This window comes from Gasterosteus aculeatus, chromosome 4, assembly GCF_964276395.1.
Source record: "Gasterosteus aculeatus chromosome 4, fGasAcu3.hap1.1, whole genome shotgun sequence".
Lineage (NCBI taxonomy): Eukaryota > Metazoa > Chordata > Actinopteri > Perciformes > Gasterosteidae > Gasterosteus > Gasterosteus aculeatus.
Window position 1 is genome coordinate 3,683,153 of NC_135691.1, and position 14,516 is coordinate 3,697,668.

Genomic DNA, 14,516 nt, shown 5'->3' on the forward strand with positions numbered 1-14,516 from the left:
TGTGAGAAAGGGACAAGGGGGCCAGCGCTATCTCAGGGCCCTCCAGTCTGTTTCCATGAATGCCCTCAGCGGGGGGAAACTGTCCCCCATTGTCAAGTAATTTGGCAGAAGTCTTTTTTCATGCCACCTCATGTTATATTCATCAACATTTCTCCTGTCTTTTTTTTTCTTTTTTTTATCGCTTGCCCCTCAGAATGTCTTCGGGTCGGGTTTTCTAGCCAAGCCGGTTCCTGCTGAGGCCCAAATGGCCGCGGCAGATGTACAACAAGAGCAAATTATTTCATGTCAACAAAAAAAAAGAGGTGGTTTCTTGGCTCGGGACGAACTAAGTTGACTTGTGACGTCGAGCGGTATTTTCTAAGAGCGCCACCAGTTTGCATTGATCATTTTGGCAGGCTGACTAAAGTTATTACCACTAACCAGTGATTATTATTCACGTGCACTTTTTCTGCTTGAATACACAAATGGATGCAATAACTGATTTTGGTCTGGAGAAGCTACCGTGCATAACTCTTCTTAAAACCCCAAAATTCAGTTTTTCGTCTAACCACTTCCCTGCTCGGGGAGGAGACGTGCTTTTGTGGCGCAGTCTGCAAGTTAACATCGCATTAGCTCTCTCGACAAAAAGCCCATTTCCATTATGGAGCGCCGCTTTTATTATTTTTAAAGCTTGAATGCAAGCGCCAGAAAGAAAAGGCTGACGATGGTCCAGAGGTGGACTAATAATGTGAGGATAATTTGTTGTGTCATTCAGCTACGTGAAATGAACCAGACCGCCTGATACATTTTTGAACCAAGCTTTTAAATCTCTACAGACTTTATTCCAAAAAAACAAACATATTCCTCGCCGCCTGCTCCCTCCATTTGTGATGTTTGCAGTTTTATTATTCTCAATCTATAAAGCCAGCATCTTTCTTTTAGTTTCACCGGGGTTGCGGGTCGCTTTAGGCTTCCTATTGGACCACAGGTCAGCCACAACATCAACTACTGCATGACCCCCCCCACACGTTCACACACTCAAGCCCCCTTCGCGCCCCCACCGCGTTGTTCCTCCCACCGTTAATGTCTGCAGGTTTTTTTTTCACATAAACAGGGGCTGCTGGGGTTCCACACAACAATCCTCGGCCTGTTCTGGATTAAAGCTGGTGTTCTACACCACCCAAACACGCCGGCCCTCACATTCCGGACTCGCTGTCCTGCTCATGTTGGTTTTAAGTAAACTTCTCCCCTGATGTTCTTGCAGGGCGTTCTTCGTTACGTCACATTTAGCTGACGCTTTTAACCAAAGCGACTTACAATAAGTGTATTTCAACCATAAGGATACAAACTCAAAAGAACAAGTGCCATTTTGTTAAATAAGCCAATTTACAACTTTAGAACCATAGATAAGAGCCATTATAAGTACATTGTTAATAATGTGCAAATTAAAAAAATTAAAAAACATATGATTGTGTTTTGACTTGATAGAAGTAAAAAAAAGACCCATTTGATGGATCAACCCCCCCCTGAAATATGTCACCGGCAAACAAGTCGACGGGGAAAAGTCAGTCTACAACATTTCCTTTGAAGCTCTCTGAACTGCCGACCGTATCCGTGGTTTGAAAACCACATCTAATGGACCGATGATCAAATCAGCCGCGAACATCGTTACAGTAGGCCAATAATTTAACCTTGGTTCATTTCTAGGTGAAGGAATAAGCTCACTGCGATGGGGGAGACATGTATTCACCGATGTGATTTGATAATAATCAGGTCATATCCAGACTGAGATGCTTTAATAATGCGTCTTTTCATCCAGGCCCAGCTCTCGGAAATCTCGTGCATTCATCACCGGTCGACAGCAACTGTAAAAATGAATGCCATAATAGTCTTTAGAGCCTCTCGGGGATCTGCCAGAAGTCTTGGAAAGCTACCTGGGCTTTAGATGAAGATGCCTGATATCAGCATTGATCTATTAGAATGTGATGACGTAAAGCCTGAGAGGATGCCGGGATGTTCGGAACAATCGCCCCACTTTACACTTTAATGTGTGATGGCTTCAGACAAAAGGCCTCAAACCTGCTGTACCTGAGTGGGGGGGGGGGAAAACTCCATTAAAAGTAGGATCCAATAGTGGAATATATCAGCTCCCTTTCTCAGTTGGTTAAGTTATTAAAGCTGTTTTATATTCAAAGTGGTCCAGGTGGCACGGACTCCGACTACTTCATTGCACTTCTGGAGAGTTTAAGCTGAAGCAAAGCGAAGCAAAGACGAAACTTGCGTTTTCAATTTGTGGGATTTTCCCTCCTTCAGTATCAGTTGAAGAACAACATGCCTCTTTTAAAGGGCTGGAACACCTTCTCTTACCTCTTATTCTATATTCTATCTAGCGAGGTTTGAAAAGCTGACATTGTTATCTGAAAACTGCAAGTGAGTTTATCTCTGCAAGATGTTTTTTCTTACCATGGTCATCCATCAGATGGAGAAAGTGAAACGCAAACAAGCGACTGTAAGACTGTACCAAAAATGGTAATATACATTGAATCTGTGTTTTTATTGTTTAACAAGCCTTGTTAAAAATCGGCATAGTTGTGCATTTGCTCTATTTTTAGGGTCTACTCTGCTCCCCTTTCCATGGTCTGCCTGATTTGAATGCCGTGATTGGAGGTAATTGTGGTGAGAGCGCGGCGATAAGGCCGTAGACGCATGCAGCTTAGTGGTACCGACACGGACGGACGGCTGTCTCCAGTCGTGCTCTGCTTCCATTCTTTCCCTAAAGTCCCTAAAAAAGACGGATAACTGATAAAAGAAAATGCATCTCGCTCTTTGCATCTTCAAAGCGTTCCTTTCACAAATAGGCTAATTATTTTTGTTTTCTACTTTTCATCTCGCAAGCAGAAAGTGGTTGTTTTGATGTTCTTCTAACCTCCTAATCCAGGGATGCAAAACACGATGCATTTAATAGGCTATGGTAATTTCGGGAATGGCTTTGATTCGTACTCGGGCTTCAAGGAGAGCGTTGTCTCGCCTCCATTAGTTCTGCTCTGATCTTGTCTAATTCGACTTTCCATCCAAATCTCTCAGGTAGGAATAAAGAGGGAAAGAGTTGCTTATAGTGAAGAAGAACCCCCGGTTTGCACCGCTCACGGCCCCCGGATGCTGCCGCCACTAAAAACAGGACAATCCATCACGCTTTTGCTTCCACTCCCCCCCCGCCCCCCGTGTGGGGAGAGATGTCTGCGAGCCCAGAACCTCAGTGAGGCGGCGCGCTGGTGCCGATGACCCGTTGGTGCTCTTCCTTCTGTTCTCACGTGTCCCGCAAGGAAATGCTGAGGGAACCCCGCTTGGCGCGAGGGTCTGCACGGAGCTTGAAGAGGCCTCCTGTAGACAAACAATCCTGTAACAGTTTGTGAAGTGGTCCGCCGAGAAGACATCCCCTTTATTGAAACCACTTGTCCCCTCCCTCCTTGTTGGTAACATACGGCCGAGGTGCATTGTGATCGTTTGCAGGCCCTCCTGTTTTGTTTTGTCTGTCTGTTCCTCTTACTCACTCCAGCTCTGTTTTTTTGCAGATGTGGGTTGAGAGTCCAGGGGCGGGATGAGCGTATGCTGACTGCTCTCTTGCACAGCGCGCTGAGGTTTTGGCCGAGGTCCAGCTTTTGTCCGCCTTTTTCCCGGGCACGTTCCCGCTTTCACATTCCTGTCTCCGGAGCGTGCGCGCTCACTCCGCCGCCGGGTTGTTTGACAGGTTTTCGAGCCAGTCGCGACCGCTCCGCCGCTCGACCTCGCCCCGATCGCTCAGTCGCGTTTCCCTCTGTTGTTGAGACACGAGGGCCCGACATGCCACTTTCACCGGCGTCCTTGACCCTCAGAACTCCCCCCCCCCCATAAAGAGTCAACTACGAGAGGGAGGACAGGAAGTGAGGATGGAGTGAAATGATGATGGTCTTTGTGCACGCGTCTCCAGAGGTTGCTTGGAATCCGTTTAGTTGAAGGTCGTGTTTTGTCACCCGCTTGACACGTCTCTCCTCACACAGCGGCACATTCGCTCTGCGTCTGTATGTGAGAGTGATGACTCTTTTTCTCTTTTGAAGACGCTGTACCAGCACGTGACTTGGTTTAAGGCCCCAGCTGAGCCTGAGCATCGCAAACAAACCGTGAATCACACCTCGTATTGGATTGTGTTCCTTAATTTACTTCTCATACGTTGTGGAATACAAGCATTCTCTCTCTTTCATGGAATTGCACCAATTCCTTTGTGCCATTTAGCCGCTTATACAGCACCAAAGCCTCAATTCCTTCTAACAGCAAATGATGCTGGCTCTGTGATGAAGTGTTATATTTGGAATTGCTTTGTGACCCCAGTTTCTTTGCCACATTGGGTGCAACTCAGTTAAAAAACCTGTAAAAAAAAAAGAAATGCGTGATGCAAAGTGGAATCGTTCAATCTCGGAGGCCAAGTCTACCGAGAGCTGGAAGTTGTGCCAACCTTTGACCCCGAGTCGTCAACAGCATCTAATGAGACATTTAATCATGTTGAAATGATTGGGTCCTGCAGGAACCCTGCTGCAGCTTTTACGATCAGATAAGCTCAACATTTACAGGCCCGGTTTTGCATCAGTTGCAGTCAGTATACTTTTTTTGTCCTGTTTTTGGCAAAAGTGCTTTTGTTAATATGAATTTTCCAGAAATAACCGGGTGGGTAACTGACAAAATATGTGTTCATGGGATTGTGCACGGTGTCTGCAGAGGGCTTTGCAGAACCGAGACCTTTTTTTTTTATGGCAAAAAAATGGCAAAGGTCGTTTGTGCTCTGGGAAGCAGGGGATTCTTTTACGTTCAGCTGTAACCAGAACTGTTTCTCCTCACTTGGACGAGTCATTTTTTTGTATTTTCCGTTACTTTTGAGGGGAAGTTTCTATACTTTGATGTCTGCTTCACTTCCACAAGCAAGTCGCTTTAACAGAATGTGAAAGAATGATACACCAAAATTACATAAACACACAGTATTTTCTCAGATACTTTCATTATCCATCCGGATTAATGCTCAAAGCATTAATAATTGCAGCATGTTTTTCCAGAATCAATGTTTTTTGGTCACAATCCACAGACCTCTCCATCAACAGTTCTCAAATGGACTGCAAGTTTCTCTGAGCTCAATATTAATGATAATGGTCTCACTTTTTACTGAAAAGTTTCTGTTTAATTTTTCCCATGCTTTAGCAGAACAAGAATTCCCCCTTTTTGAATTTGGGTCACTGCGGAAATTGCAGATATCTCAAAATGTCGGCACATAAAAACCAAGCTGCATGGCTAGATGTTATATAAATGTGGCTGAACTGGTTTTAAATTCAAATTTGGGGGAAAAGAGACTAGATTACATTACATCAGACAACTAAATCATCCCACCTGTCAGTCCTGCGTTCATCATTAAGCTCTTGCGGCGAGATTCATTTATCGCGGCGGAGTCGGAGCTCCGTTCTCCGACCTCTTGGACAAATACCTTCCATCGCTTAAGGTCCCATAATCGACAGCCCCCAGGAACTACTTGACGCGTGAATCATTCATACCTCCCCATAAATAATACAACTGTGGCAGCCGGTTGGCCGCACATGCAACTTGAAACAGTAGTTCATGAAACACAATCTTTTGCCTCGTAAACTAATGTGTTTCACCTGCCTCCGCTGGGACGCCCGGGTCCAAAGGCAGAGGGAACCAAACCTCTCTCACCCCACCCCCTCCCCGCCCTCCCCCCCACGTGACCTTGCTTCTTCTTCCTCTGCTCCGTTATATTTTGGCGCCGAGCTCTTTGATATCTTCCCGACCCGCGGGAGCCTGGGTAATAATGCAAACGGGAAGCGTAATTATTTCTCAAAACTGCACTTCTACCCTAATTAGTTCTCTCCTCTGAAGTGGGCCTTGCATTATTTACACATCAAGGGGGACACACAGGGCGCCAGATAAATATTCATTGTTTGTTGACTTTGCCCCCGGTCCCTGGGCTCGGGCGCAAGTCGACTCGAGAGCCGCCGTCGACTGGCGGCTCGTTTGCGCGCTACTTTTGCATCGCTGCTGCCCGCGACATAATGCGTCTTGTTCTCCGGTAATTATCTCCACTCATGCGCACACCAGAGTCAGAGTGGGTTTAATAAGTGGACAACGTCCCCGTCCTGGCACAGGCCACTCAGAGGAGTAAGTGACGGCTTTTAATTGTGACCTTACGCACGCAGATTTTTTTTCCCGGGCTGCGGTCGGTGTCGTCACGGCGGTAAACAGCATGTTTTATTCAGCCACACTGTGACACCATTTCAGCTCCCTCGAGCTTTTTGTTCTGGGTCATCTCTAATGAACTCAACTTCTCTTTGTTGTTTCTTTACAAAAGGAGTCTGTGGCAGCTAGTTTCCTGCTACTGTTCAGCTGTAGATTTCTGGCATTTGTGATGTATGCTTTTCCTGTCAATAGCCAGGTTTGAATAGGCTGTTGTATCCCCCCCACCCCCACACACACACACCACCTCGGTGGTCTTACGGCCTTGAGGGCTATTGTCCTCTCCATAAATGCCTGCTGGGAAACTCTTGTTGCCTGAAAAAGCTGCACTCATTGTAGACTTTTGACAACTGTTCTTTTCCCATTTCCTATTTCATCTCACTGACACATAGCTCCATCTGTGTAGGTGTGTGTGTGTCAGTTGGGTGGGGGTGCGGAAAAGAGAGGTTGGAGCATCTTGTGACGCCTGGCGCAAGACTTACCATAATCACTGTCAACATTAATGGAGATCCTATCACTGGATAATTTAAACAGGGCTTTTCCATATTTATAGAGTCAATAAACCGAGAACGTGCAGCAAAATGTCTGTTATGATTAAAAAAAGCGAGCCGTGTTTACCGGCTTTGAAATGCATATTTGGGTTAGCGGACGAGGAGGCGGAGGAGATCGCAATTTGAGTTGTGGGATACGAGTGGAAACGTAATATCGTCACACTAGACACGGAGCATCACTCCCACCGCCTCCGAGGTTTCCACTTTCCCCACCGACGTTTGCACAGCCGAGCTCAGCCGCCGCCTCCCCGTCCCGCTACGGGTGCAAGCATCGGCCGCATGTTGAATGGAGGGAGGTGGGATTAAAGGCCTCATTTCCCCAACGACCTGGCTTTGTGGCATTCGGGGCATTGTCTTGTTTCAAACCGGAAATGACACATTATTGTCTGAAATATTTCACGCTGGAGCAAAAACATTTCCCGTTATTAAAGGGACCTACCCAAATACACGTAAACGAAAACAGAAAGAGCTGTCTGCATACTTTTGGATGTGTATTATTTTAACTACAAAACAGGATGACCCGTTCGGCGTCCTTACGCTGGGCTGCGTTATATTTTTTTGTAAAACGTTAAAAAGTTATATGCCGCTTTTGATAGAATTGAAATTCCCCTTTCACTCTTTTCCACTGCTGCGTCTGTAATGCGTTTAGGTTACCAGCACGAGTCTCATTGTATGGGACAAAGTCTGTCCTCATGGCGGTCTGTGGTCGACAGTAATCTGTGTTTATTTTGGTTTCTGAGACATGAAAGTGAGAATCCCAGAGCTGCAGTTAGTTTGCTCTACTGTTACACTCACTGTACGTCTCTGCGGAAATTAGCTTCTAGTCATTTTGTAAATTGCACAATTTCCGTGATCTCCAGTGACACAGTGTATGAGTTCTACCCACTATACACCTCTCTTGGTATATTAGTTTATTAGAGTTGAACACGCGTGGGGTACTGTATCTGGAGCAGTGCTAACACTGCGGTTGCCTTTCAGCGAACACATTTTCTGGTTTGTTCTTCAGCTTTCTTCTCTAAAGAGTTGGTTGAATGCATTCGGCTTCATCACAAACATGTGAAGAAATGTGATTAATCAATATTTTACAACTTGTATCACATAGTCACAGGGATCAGGCAGAGATGTAAGGGTCTGCTACTCCGCTAAGCTAAGCTAGGCTTGTCTGATGTTACTTTTTCCTCCATTTTGATTAAATTTACTTGCTGATTTGTTTATTTGGTATAACACACACTTTATATTCAATTACTTCAAACACTTAGGTCACAAACAGGTCTTAAATAGCCAATTTGTGTTAAGTTGCAACAATGAAAAATAGGTTCAGCTAACGCTAACTAACGAGTTATCCTTAACTAGCAGGTGTTTAATTATTACTGCCACTCAAGGCTAAACTAACAAAATGGTTTCCTGACCCAGCCAGTTTTTAGCCAACTATCCATAATAAGCGTTAGCGCTTTAGCTTTAAAGCCAAATACTGTTTTAATCATAAAAGTTAAAACTTTCTTAACCAGTGTCGGTAAAAGGATGCTAACGTCGGTGAATTAGCCGTGCACTGGTATACCCAGACGACCCGGCCAGACGCCCATCGCCGTTGTAAACATTTGTTTTTCGCATTAAATATTGGTTAAAGGGTATATTGGTTGCCAAAATGACCATCAATGATGTCAACAAATGCTGGAACCCAATTCTAACTTTTCACAATAAGATATCCCGCTTCAACACCTCTAAAAAGGGCAATAAAAGCGCTTTCATCATCTCCCCAGCATCGCCCGACCGTCCCCGACTGAGTCTTACTTTCTCTCATCAAAGTAACTTTCTTGCAGTAGCTAGACATGTAAATCATTATATGTATTTGTGAGATTTGACACGTAGATTAATTGACATGTACGAATAAAAATTACCGTTTTCCAAGCGGTCGACAAAAGTCCGGAAACGGCGTTAAATTACGAGTGTCCGGGTCATGGTAATGTTAGCTTTCGCTGGCCCGGTCTGGAAACTGTTTAAGTACATTTAAGTACCATATTTATATCTTCTTTTTTTCACATTATAATTACAATTAGAGTAGCTCCTACTTGAGTTCATGTAGTATTACAAACTCAACCACGGTTTTGGTGTTTCAATGATATACAATTTCAAAATACTCCTGCTGCTAAAGGGAAAACTGTTCTACTAGTTTTTGACCTTTCAAGTCAACTTACCACACCTCATCATTTCAAGGCTCTTTCCTCTCCAGCCTCCCTTCTTGTACAGCTTCTTCATCATCTGAAATCCAAGAAGATGCACAGGTTTCTTCTTTTTCTTAACGGCCTTAGCAGGCAGCGCTTTAACCGAAGCTTTTGTGTTTATTCTTCCTCTGCAGGTGGAGATCACGCTGCAGGACGTCAACGACAACCCGCCGGTTTTCCCTAATGATATTCTGGATGTGACCATTGAGGAGAACGTCGGAGATGGCTTCAAAATAATGCAGCTAACAGCCGCGGATGCAGACAAGGTAATGGCTCTCCCAGGTTCTATTCTGTCTGACAGCGTTTTTTGCTCCTTTCTTTTCCCTTTTTCCACTCCACTGCCTTCCGAATAGAGTGATTTAAACTGAAAATAAGCTCTCAATTTTGTTTTCTACAGCGTATTAACCTGTATATATTCAAATGGGATTTGGAGGCCAACCTAGCTGTCAATAATGGAATAAAGTCTGACTTTTATTATCTTGAAGTTGGATGGTTTTCATGCCAAAAGCGAAATCTGCAGAGACCCAGGGCAGAAAATCCATTGAAACAACATCAAGATCACGAAAGGAATTGTTGTCTGAAAACTTTCCAATTTCAAACCCCTGGTGAAGTGTGATTTTATATTATATTTTATTTATAATAAGGATAACGTGTAATAGATTCATGTTGATTCCTTCTCCACATTGAACAACTTCACCCAAGTGCATTTGCAGACTAGATATTAATCGAAAAAAACAACAATATTTTATTAGATTAGCGAAAAAGTGGCATTAATTGACACGTTTACACAGCCAGAGAGATTTTGTCTCCTTTCATCCTCACACAGCAACACAAACACACAAGACCACCACTTTGAATCAATGAACCACACACACACACACACACACACACACATACATAACTGTCTGTCAGTCTCATGTTGACGTTATCTGAGACGCGCCGAGGCCACCGGTGTCACAGAGCCTGGAGGAGAACGGACAGCCATTGATCTTTTTGGGGTCCTGCCGCTTTGATAGCCCCTCCGCGGCCACCGGGATCACTCTCAATTAGCTAAAGGCTCCATCTCTGGCGGCTCTGGGCAGGATGTGGACACGAGATCCCGCTGTGAGAGAAACGCGGGGCTCTGTAGGCATCTCCGAGGTCTGTGGTCACCTCACCCGCAGCCAAGGGATACAGCTAGAGGGAACGGAAAAGTCGGGTCATTGAGGCGAGGGAGATTAGAGAGGAAGAATATAGACTTAAGATGTAATAGATTTCATGTTAACATCTGAGAACACGCATCTTTATTGCACAGCTGTCGCCCCTTCGCTCCGATTGTGAGGAAAGTTGTATAAAGTCTAAATTCTGGCCATTTCCCTTTGTTCGGGAATACTATATTCATTGTAAATCTCACTCCTGGAGGCTCGTCAACCTTTTTAGGGTTTTTTCAAGGACACATTTGTGCCAAAGCATTCACAGCGTTGATCTCATGTGAACTCGTGTGAAATTGAAATTAAAGCCGGCAGTTGTTCACTTTTTTCCTCGCGTGCCGCGAGACAAAACTATTAAGTTCTATTTTGCAAATCAAGCGTCCACTCTTGCACGCACCGGTATGAATATAAGTCGTCCTCAAAAAAGAACTGGTGGTGGAGCGACGCTGTGCTTCCTGGATTGAAACGCAGACACTTAAAGAGAATGCGGAGTAGCCTCTTCTTGGAATTACAGATTCTGGAGATGTTTACTCCAAACTGCAGTGCTGCCATGAATAGGTTCGCTAAATAGAAGCCTGTACTTCATTCCAGCTCTCGCTCGGAGCCAGATACGAGGCCCGGCCAAGTCTTTGCCCACATCCTTACGCAGGAAACTTAAGTTGCGCCGACACCGAGCGTACGGAGCGCTCTGCAGCTCCTCGTCGAGAAAGCCACATGTGTGAGCCACGGCGGAGGAGCCAAGAGAGCAAGCTGTTGGCCAGCTGACGGGATGAATTCAGACATCGTAATGATCCCTTCCAATTTAACGGTGCTGCATGTGGGATTCGTGTGCGAGGGTATTAAAATGCTGTTTCTCGGCATCCGGTTTTCGCCATACGTCCGTTTCCAGCCCCAAAAGAGAAGGATGTCGATATAAAAGTTAAAGCTCTTTTGTAGCATGCCGGCGAGGCCTTTTTCTGCTAAATGTTTCTCACCTCATTTGGAAGAACAGAACTTTGAATGTTTTATTAGAATTCTGACCGTATGTGGAAACTATGTCACAGGTAAAGAAAAAAAAAAACAACTTTAATGAAAAAAGTGCATCGATGGCTTTTGTAGGAGAGTGTCGCCCCCAAAATGACTTGGCAATGTGTTCCACGTGCCCACTGGAAGTATATCTCAAGACGCTCTCTCCGCAGGCGTGACTGCGTGGTGCAGCCGCTCGCTCCGCCTCCTCCCTCCCGCGGACTTCCCGTTGGAGCCGTCGGTCGCGGCATGTCGCTTGTTTCTCAGGAGCCAGTGTTGTTATTGGCCTGCGCGCTCGCCGCTGTCGCATACAGGAAGCCTCGCCATCCCCGCTTCGCACCTCTCCCTTCTCGAAACCAGCGGCTCGCTCCCATAAACCACTCATGTGCTAAATGAGTTTCCTTCTGCCCCCACCCTCCAAACAACCCAAGCTGTAAAGTAGTCAAACTTAAGTGAAGGTCAAGAGGGCAACCACTCGGTACGTAGGTGTTTGAGTGTGTGAAGGATCTTAATTACTATGTTAGTTTAGCAAAGCGAGGCAGAGAGAGAGTGTGTGTGTGTGTGTGTGTTGGGTCTAGATGGACCCCCTGCTCGGCCCCTCCCACCTCCCTCGCTCTGCCTTTGAACCCTATCAGAAAATTAATTGGCAAAACCGCGGGTGTTGGGTTCCGGCCTGCAGCCCAGGTGGCTGATGGGATTGCCAGATCTGGAGCCACTGATTGATGACAGCAGGGTAGTTAGATGAGCGCGGCCTCGCTACGTTCCTCCTGATCGACCCCTCTGTTATTACTTTTTTTTATTACTGGACCTGGTCCTGAGACCGGGTCTCTGGTAATGCAATGAGGGACGGGGTCGAGGAGACTGAGGTTTAATCCGTCGTAAAAAGAGAGAGATAAGAGCCGGTCCTGAACTTGGCCTTTCGATATTGAGTCCCCTCCGAAGCATTTGGCCAACGACCGCCGTGTCTGGCCTTGTTGCTTTATGCAGAAAGTCTGTTAAACATAGAAGGGAAAGTCGTTTAAATCCACTCCGTGACCGACAGAATTTATTATTTTTCTCCTCCGTTCCAGAAATGATATGAAACTGCAATGCCTGTTGCCATAAATTATTATTTTTCCTTTTCACACATTGCGGTCCTTTAAAAAAAAAAGAAAAAAACCTTGTTGTAAATCAATCATATAAGAATATTGCACCACGAGAAGCAGAGAGAGACACGTTTTCATTGTGAACCTTTCTTGCTTCACAGGGCAGAAGACGCTAAGACAGTGAGAGGAGTCCTTAAATAACACACAGATAACGGCTCAGAAAATACATGCCGGAGAGCTGCACATCTCCGGCATTTATTTTATTTTATTTATTTAGGCGACAAGACGACACTACTGCATGCAGACAAATGCAGTTTGTTGTGTGAGCACCATTGTCCAGCGTTAAGTGCATGTGTGGACGTGCAAATCATGCAGCGCTTCTCTGTGTGGAAGCCCTGCATTGTTCTGGCAGGATCAAAAAGCGGCACACAGACGTTTTAGCTCAGTTGTAACCAGAGCTCCGTCTCGCTGAATAGCAGTAGCTTTTTGATGTCGCTTCTTCTTTTTTTGGCGGAGGACGCGTAGTGAGACAGTTGTCTGATCCCTGATTGTCCCCGGCACAAACACAAATGTCAAGCTCCGTCGCCGGGGCCCATTCAGTCGTCACGTGGCGTCCTCTCCTATTCCACAGCCATGTGTCACGCCGCTTGTCCTCGTCCGAGGTAACAGGTGATCTATGAGATGCATTTATAGAGGAACACTAGAGCCCCCAAAAGTTCAAAGAGCGAGTCCCGCCGGAACATGAAGTTCTGTTCCTCTTCCCTGGGTATGGCCTGCCATCCTCTTTCTGAGCTTCATGAATGGTACATTGTAGAATGTATTTAGTGATTAAATATGTAAAAAGAGTTTATAGTTGCTGTACTGTTGAAATAAAAGTATTTAGTATCTCACCGATTACTGATTGGCGAAACTCAGATTTTCTCAAAACATAAAAGTTAAAAGTGACTTTACTTTCAACCTTTGTCCCTTACAATTAATTCCCAACCGGCAGCCGCCTGGTATCAATTTAGCAGAAACCGCCGCTTCTTGCTGATGATTTTTCAAAGATCTTAGTGTATTATAATCCCCATATTTCTACTACATTACACATTGTAAATGCATTGTAAAGGGATTATCAATTAGTATAAGTAAGCTTCGGCTGCTTAAATTGAATTAATATATTTCGGGTTTGCTTGAAGATAAGTTAAGAAAATAATTAAACTAAATAACTAAATATAAGAACACATTTTATGATTTGAATACTAAATGTGAGAATACTATCTTCTACTTTATTTAGTGGAAAAAAAAATACTTTTAGGGCTTAATAATACACATAATAGATTAGTATTTCCCCAGTGAGATCCATTCCTGGAGCACGTAGCCTCCTGTGTGCGGGTCAGCTGATCTCTCCGTCTTCATTTGTGACTCCGGCGTGGAGCGTCTCTGTGAAGAAGGCCTTCATTTGTTTGATGTGCACACGTGACACGCTAACACGGGGCGTAAACTCATTTCCTACCGGGTGACAGCTGCTTTGATGCTCGTGAGCGCCCAAGGTCAGCAAAGTGCGTCTCACCTATTGAACCCTTTTTTTTTGTTGGAATGATGTTTCAGGACAGTTTGTGATTATGTGACGAAAACCCGCTGATTATGCAAAGTGACTTCGTTTTCCCGTAGAAGCAAACTTAATAATATCCCGTCTTCCGGCTTCTCTCCAGGGTCCCAACGCTCTCGTCACGTACACCATCGTCAGCGGGGCGGACGACAGCTTTCGCATCGACCCCGAGTCCGGCGATCTCATCGCCACCAAGAAGCTGGACCGGGAGCGCCGCTCCAAATATTCCCTTCTGGTGCGCGCCGACGACGGGAAGCAGTCGTCCGACATGCGGCTGAACATCACCGTGAAGGATGTCAACGACCACACGCCCGAGTTCTCCCGGGTCGCGTACTCCTTCGACATCCCCGAGGACATGGCGCCGGGTGAGGGCTCGGCGCCGCTCAGCGAAGCGTCCGATCGTTCATAGACGTTGGAGACGTCTTACTTAGGGTTACTGTTGGGCTCATCCAGATCTCAAATTGTCACGAGCGGCGTCTTCGTAGGAAAACTTTCAAATTGAGCGTTACAGCTCCCCCAAATCCTCCGCGTCCTCCTTTAGGGAGAAATTAAAACGAGAGGTCAAAGGCCCAGTAACTGATATTTGATTCATATAGAAATCTGTCAGCGACCGGCAGGATTTACAA

At 45.4% G+C, this 14,516-nt stretch overlaps 1 protein-coding gene across 1 annotated transcript in view; it reads left to right on the top strand.

The window, feature by feature from the left end:
• The window catches only part of fat4 (FAT atypical cadherin 4), an 82,540-nt gene that overhangs the window by 32,460 nt on the left and 35,564 nt on the right, over nt 1-14,516 (top strand). Inside the window, exons 2-3 of the mRNA XM_078101947.1 lie at nt 9,154-9,285; nt 13,994-14,255. Of these exons, the coding sequence (XP_077958073.1) occupies nt 9,154-9,285; nt 13,994-14,255 (394 nt within the window). The remainder of the gene's footprint in view (nt 1-9,153; nt 9,286-13,993; nt 14,256-14,516) is intronic.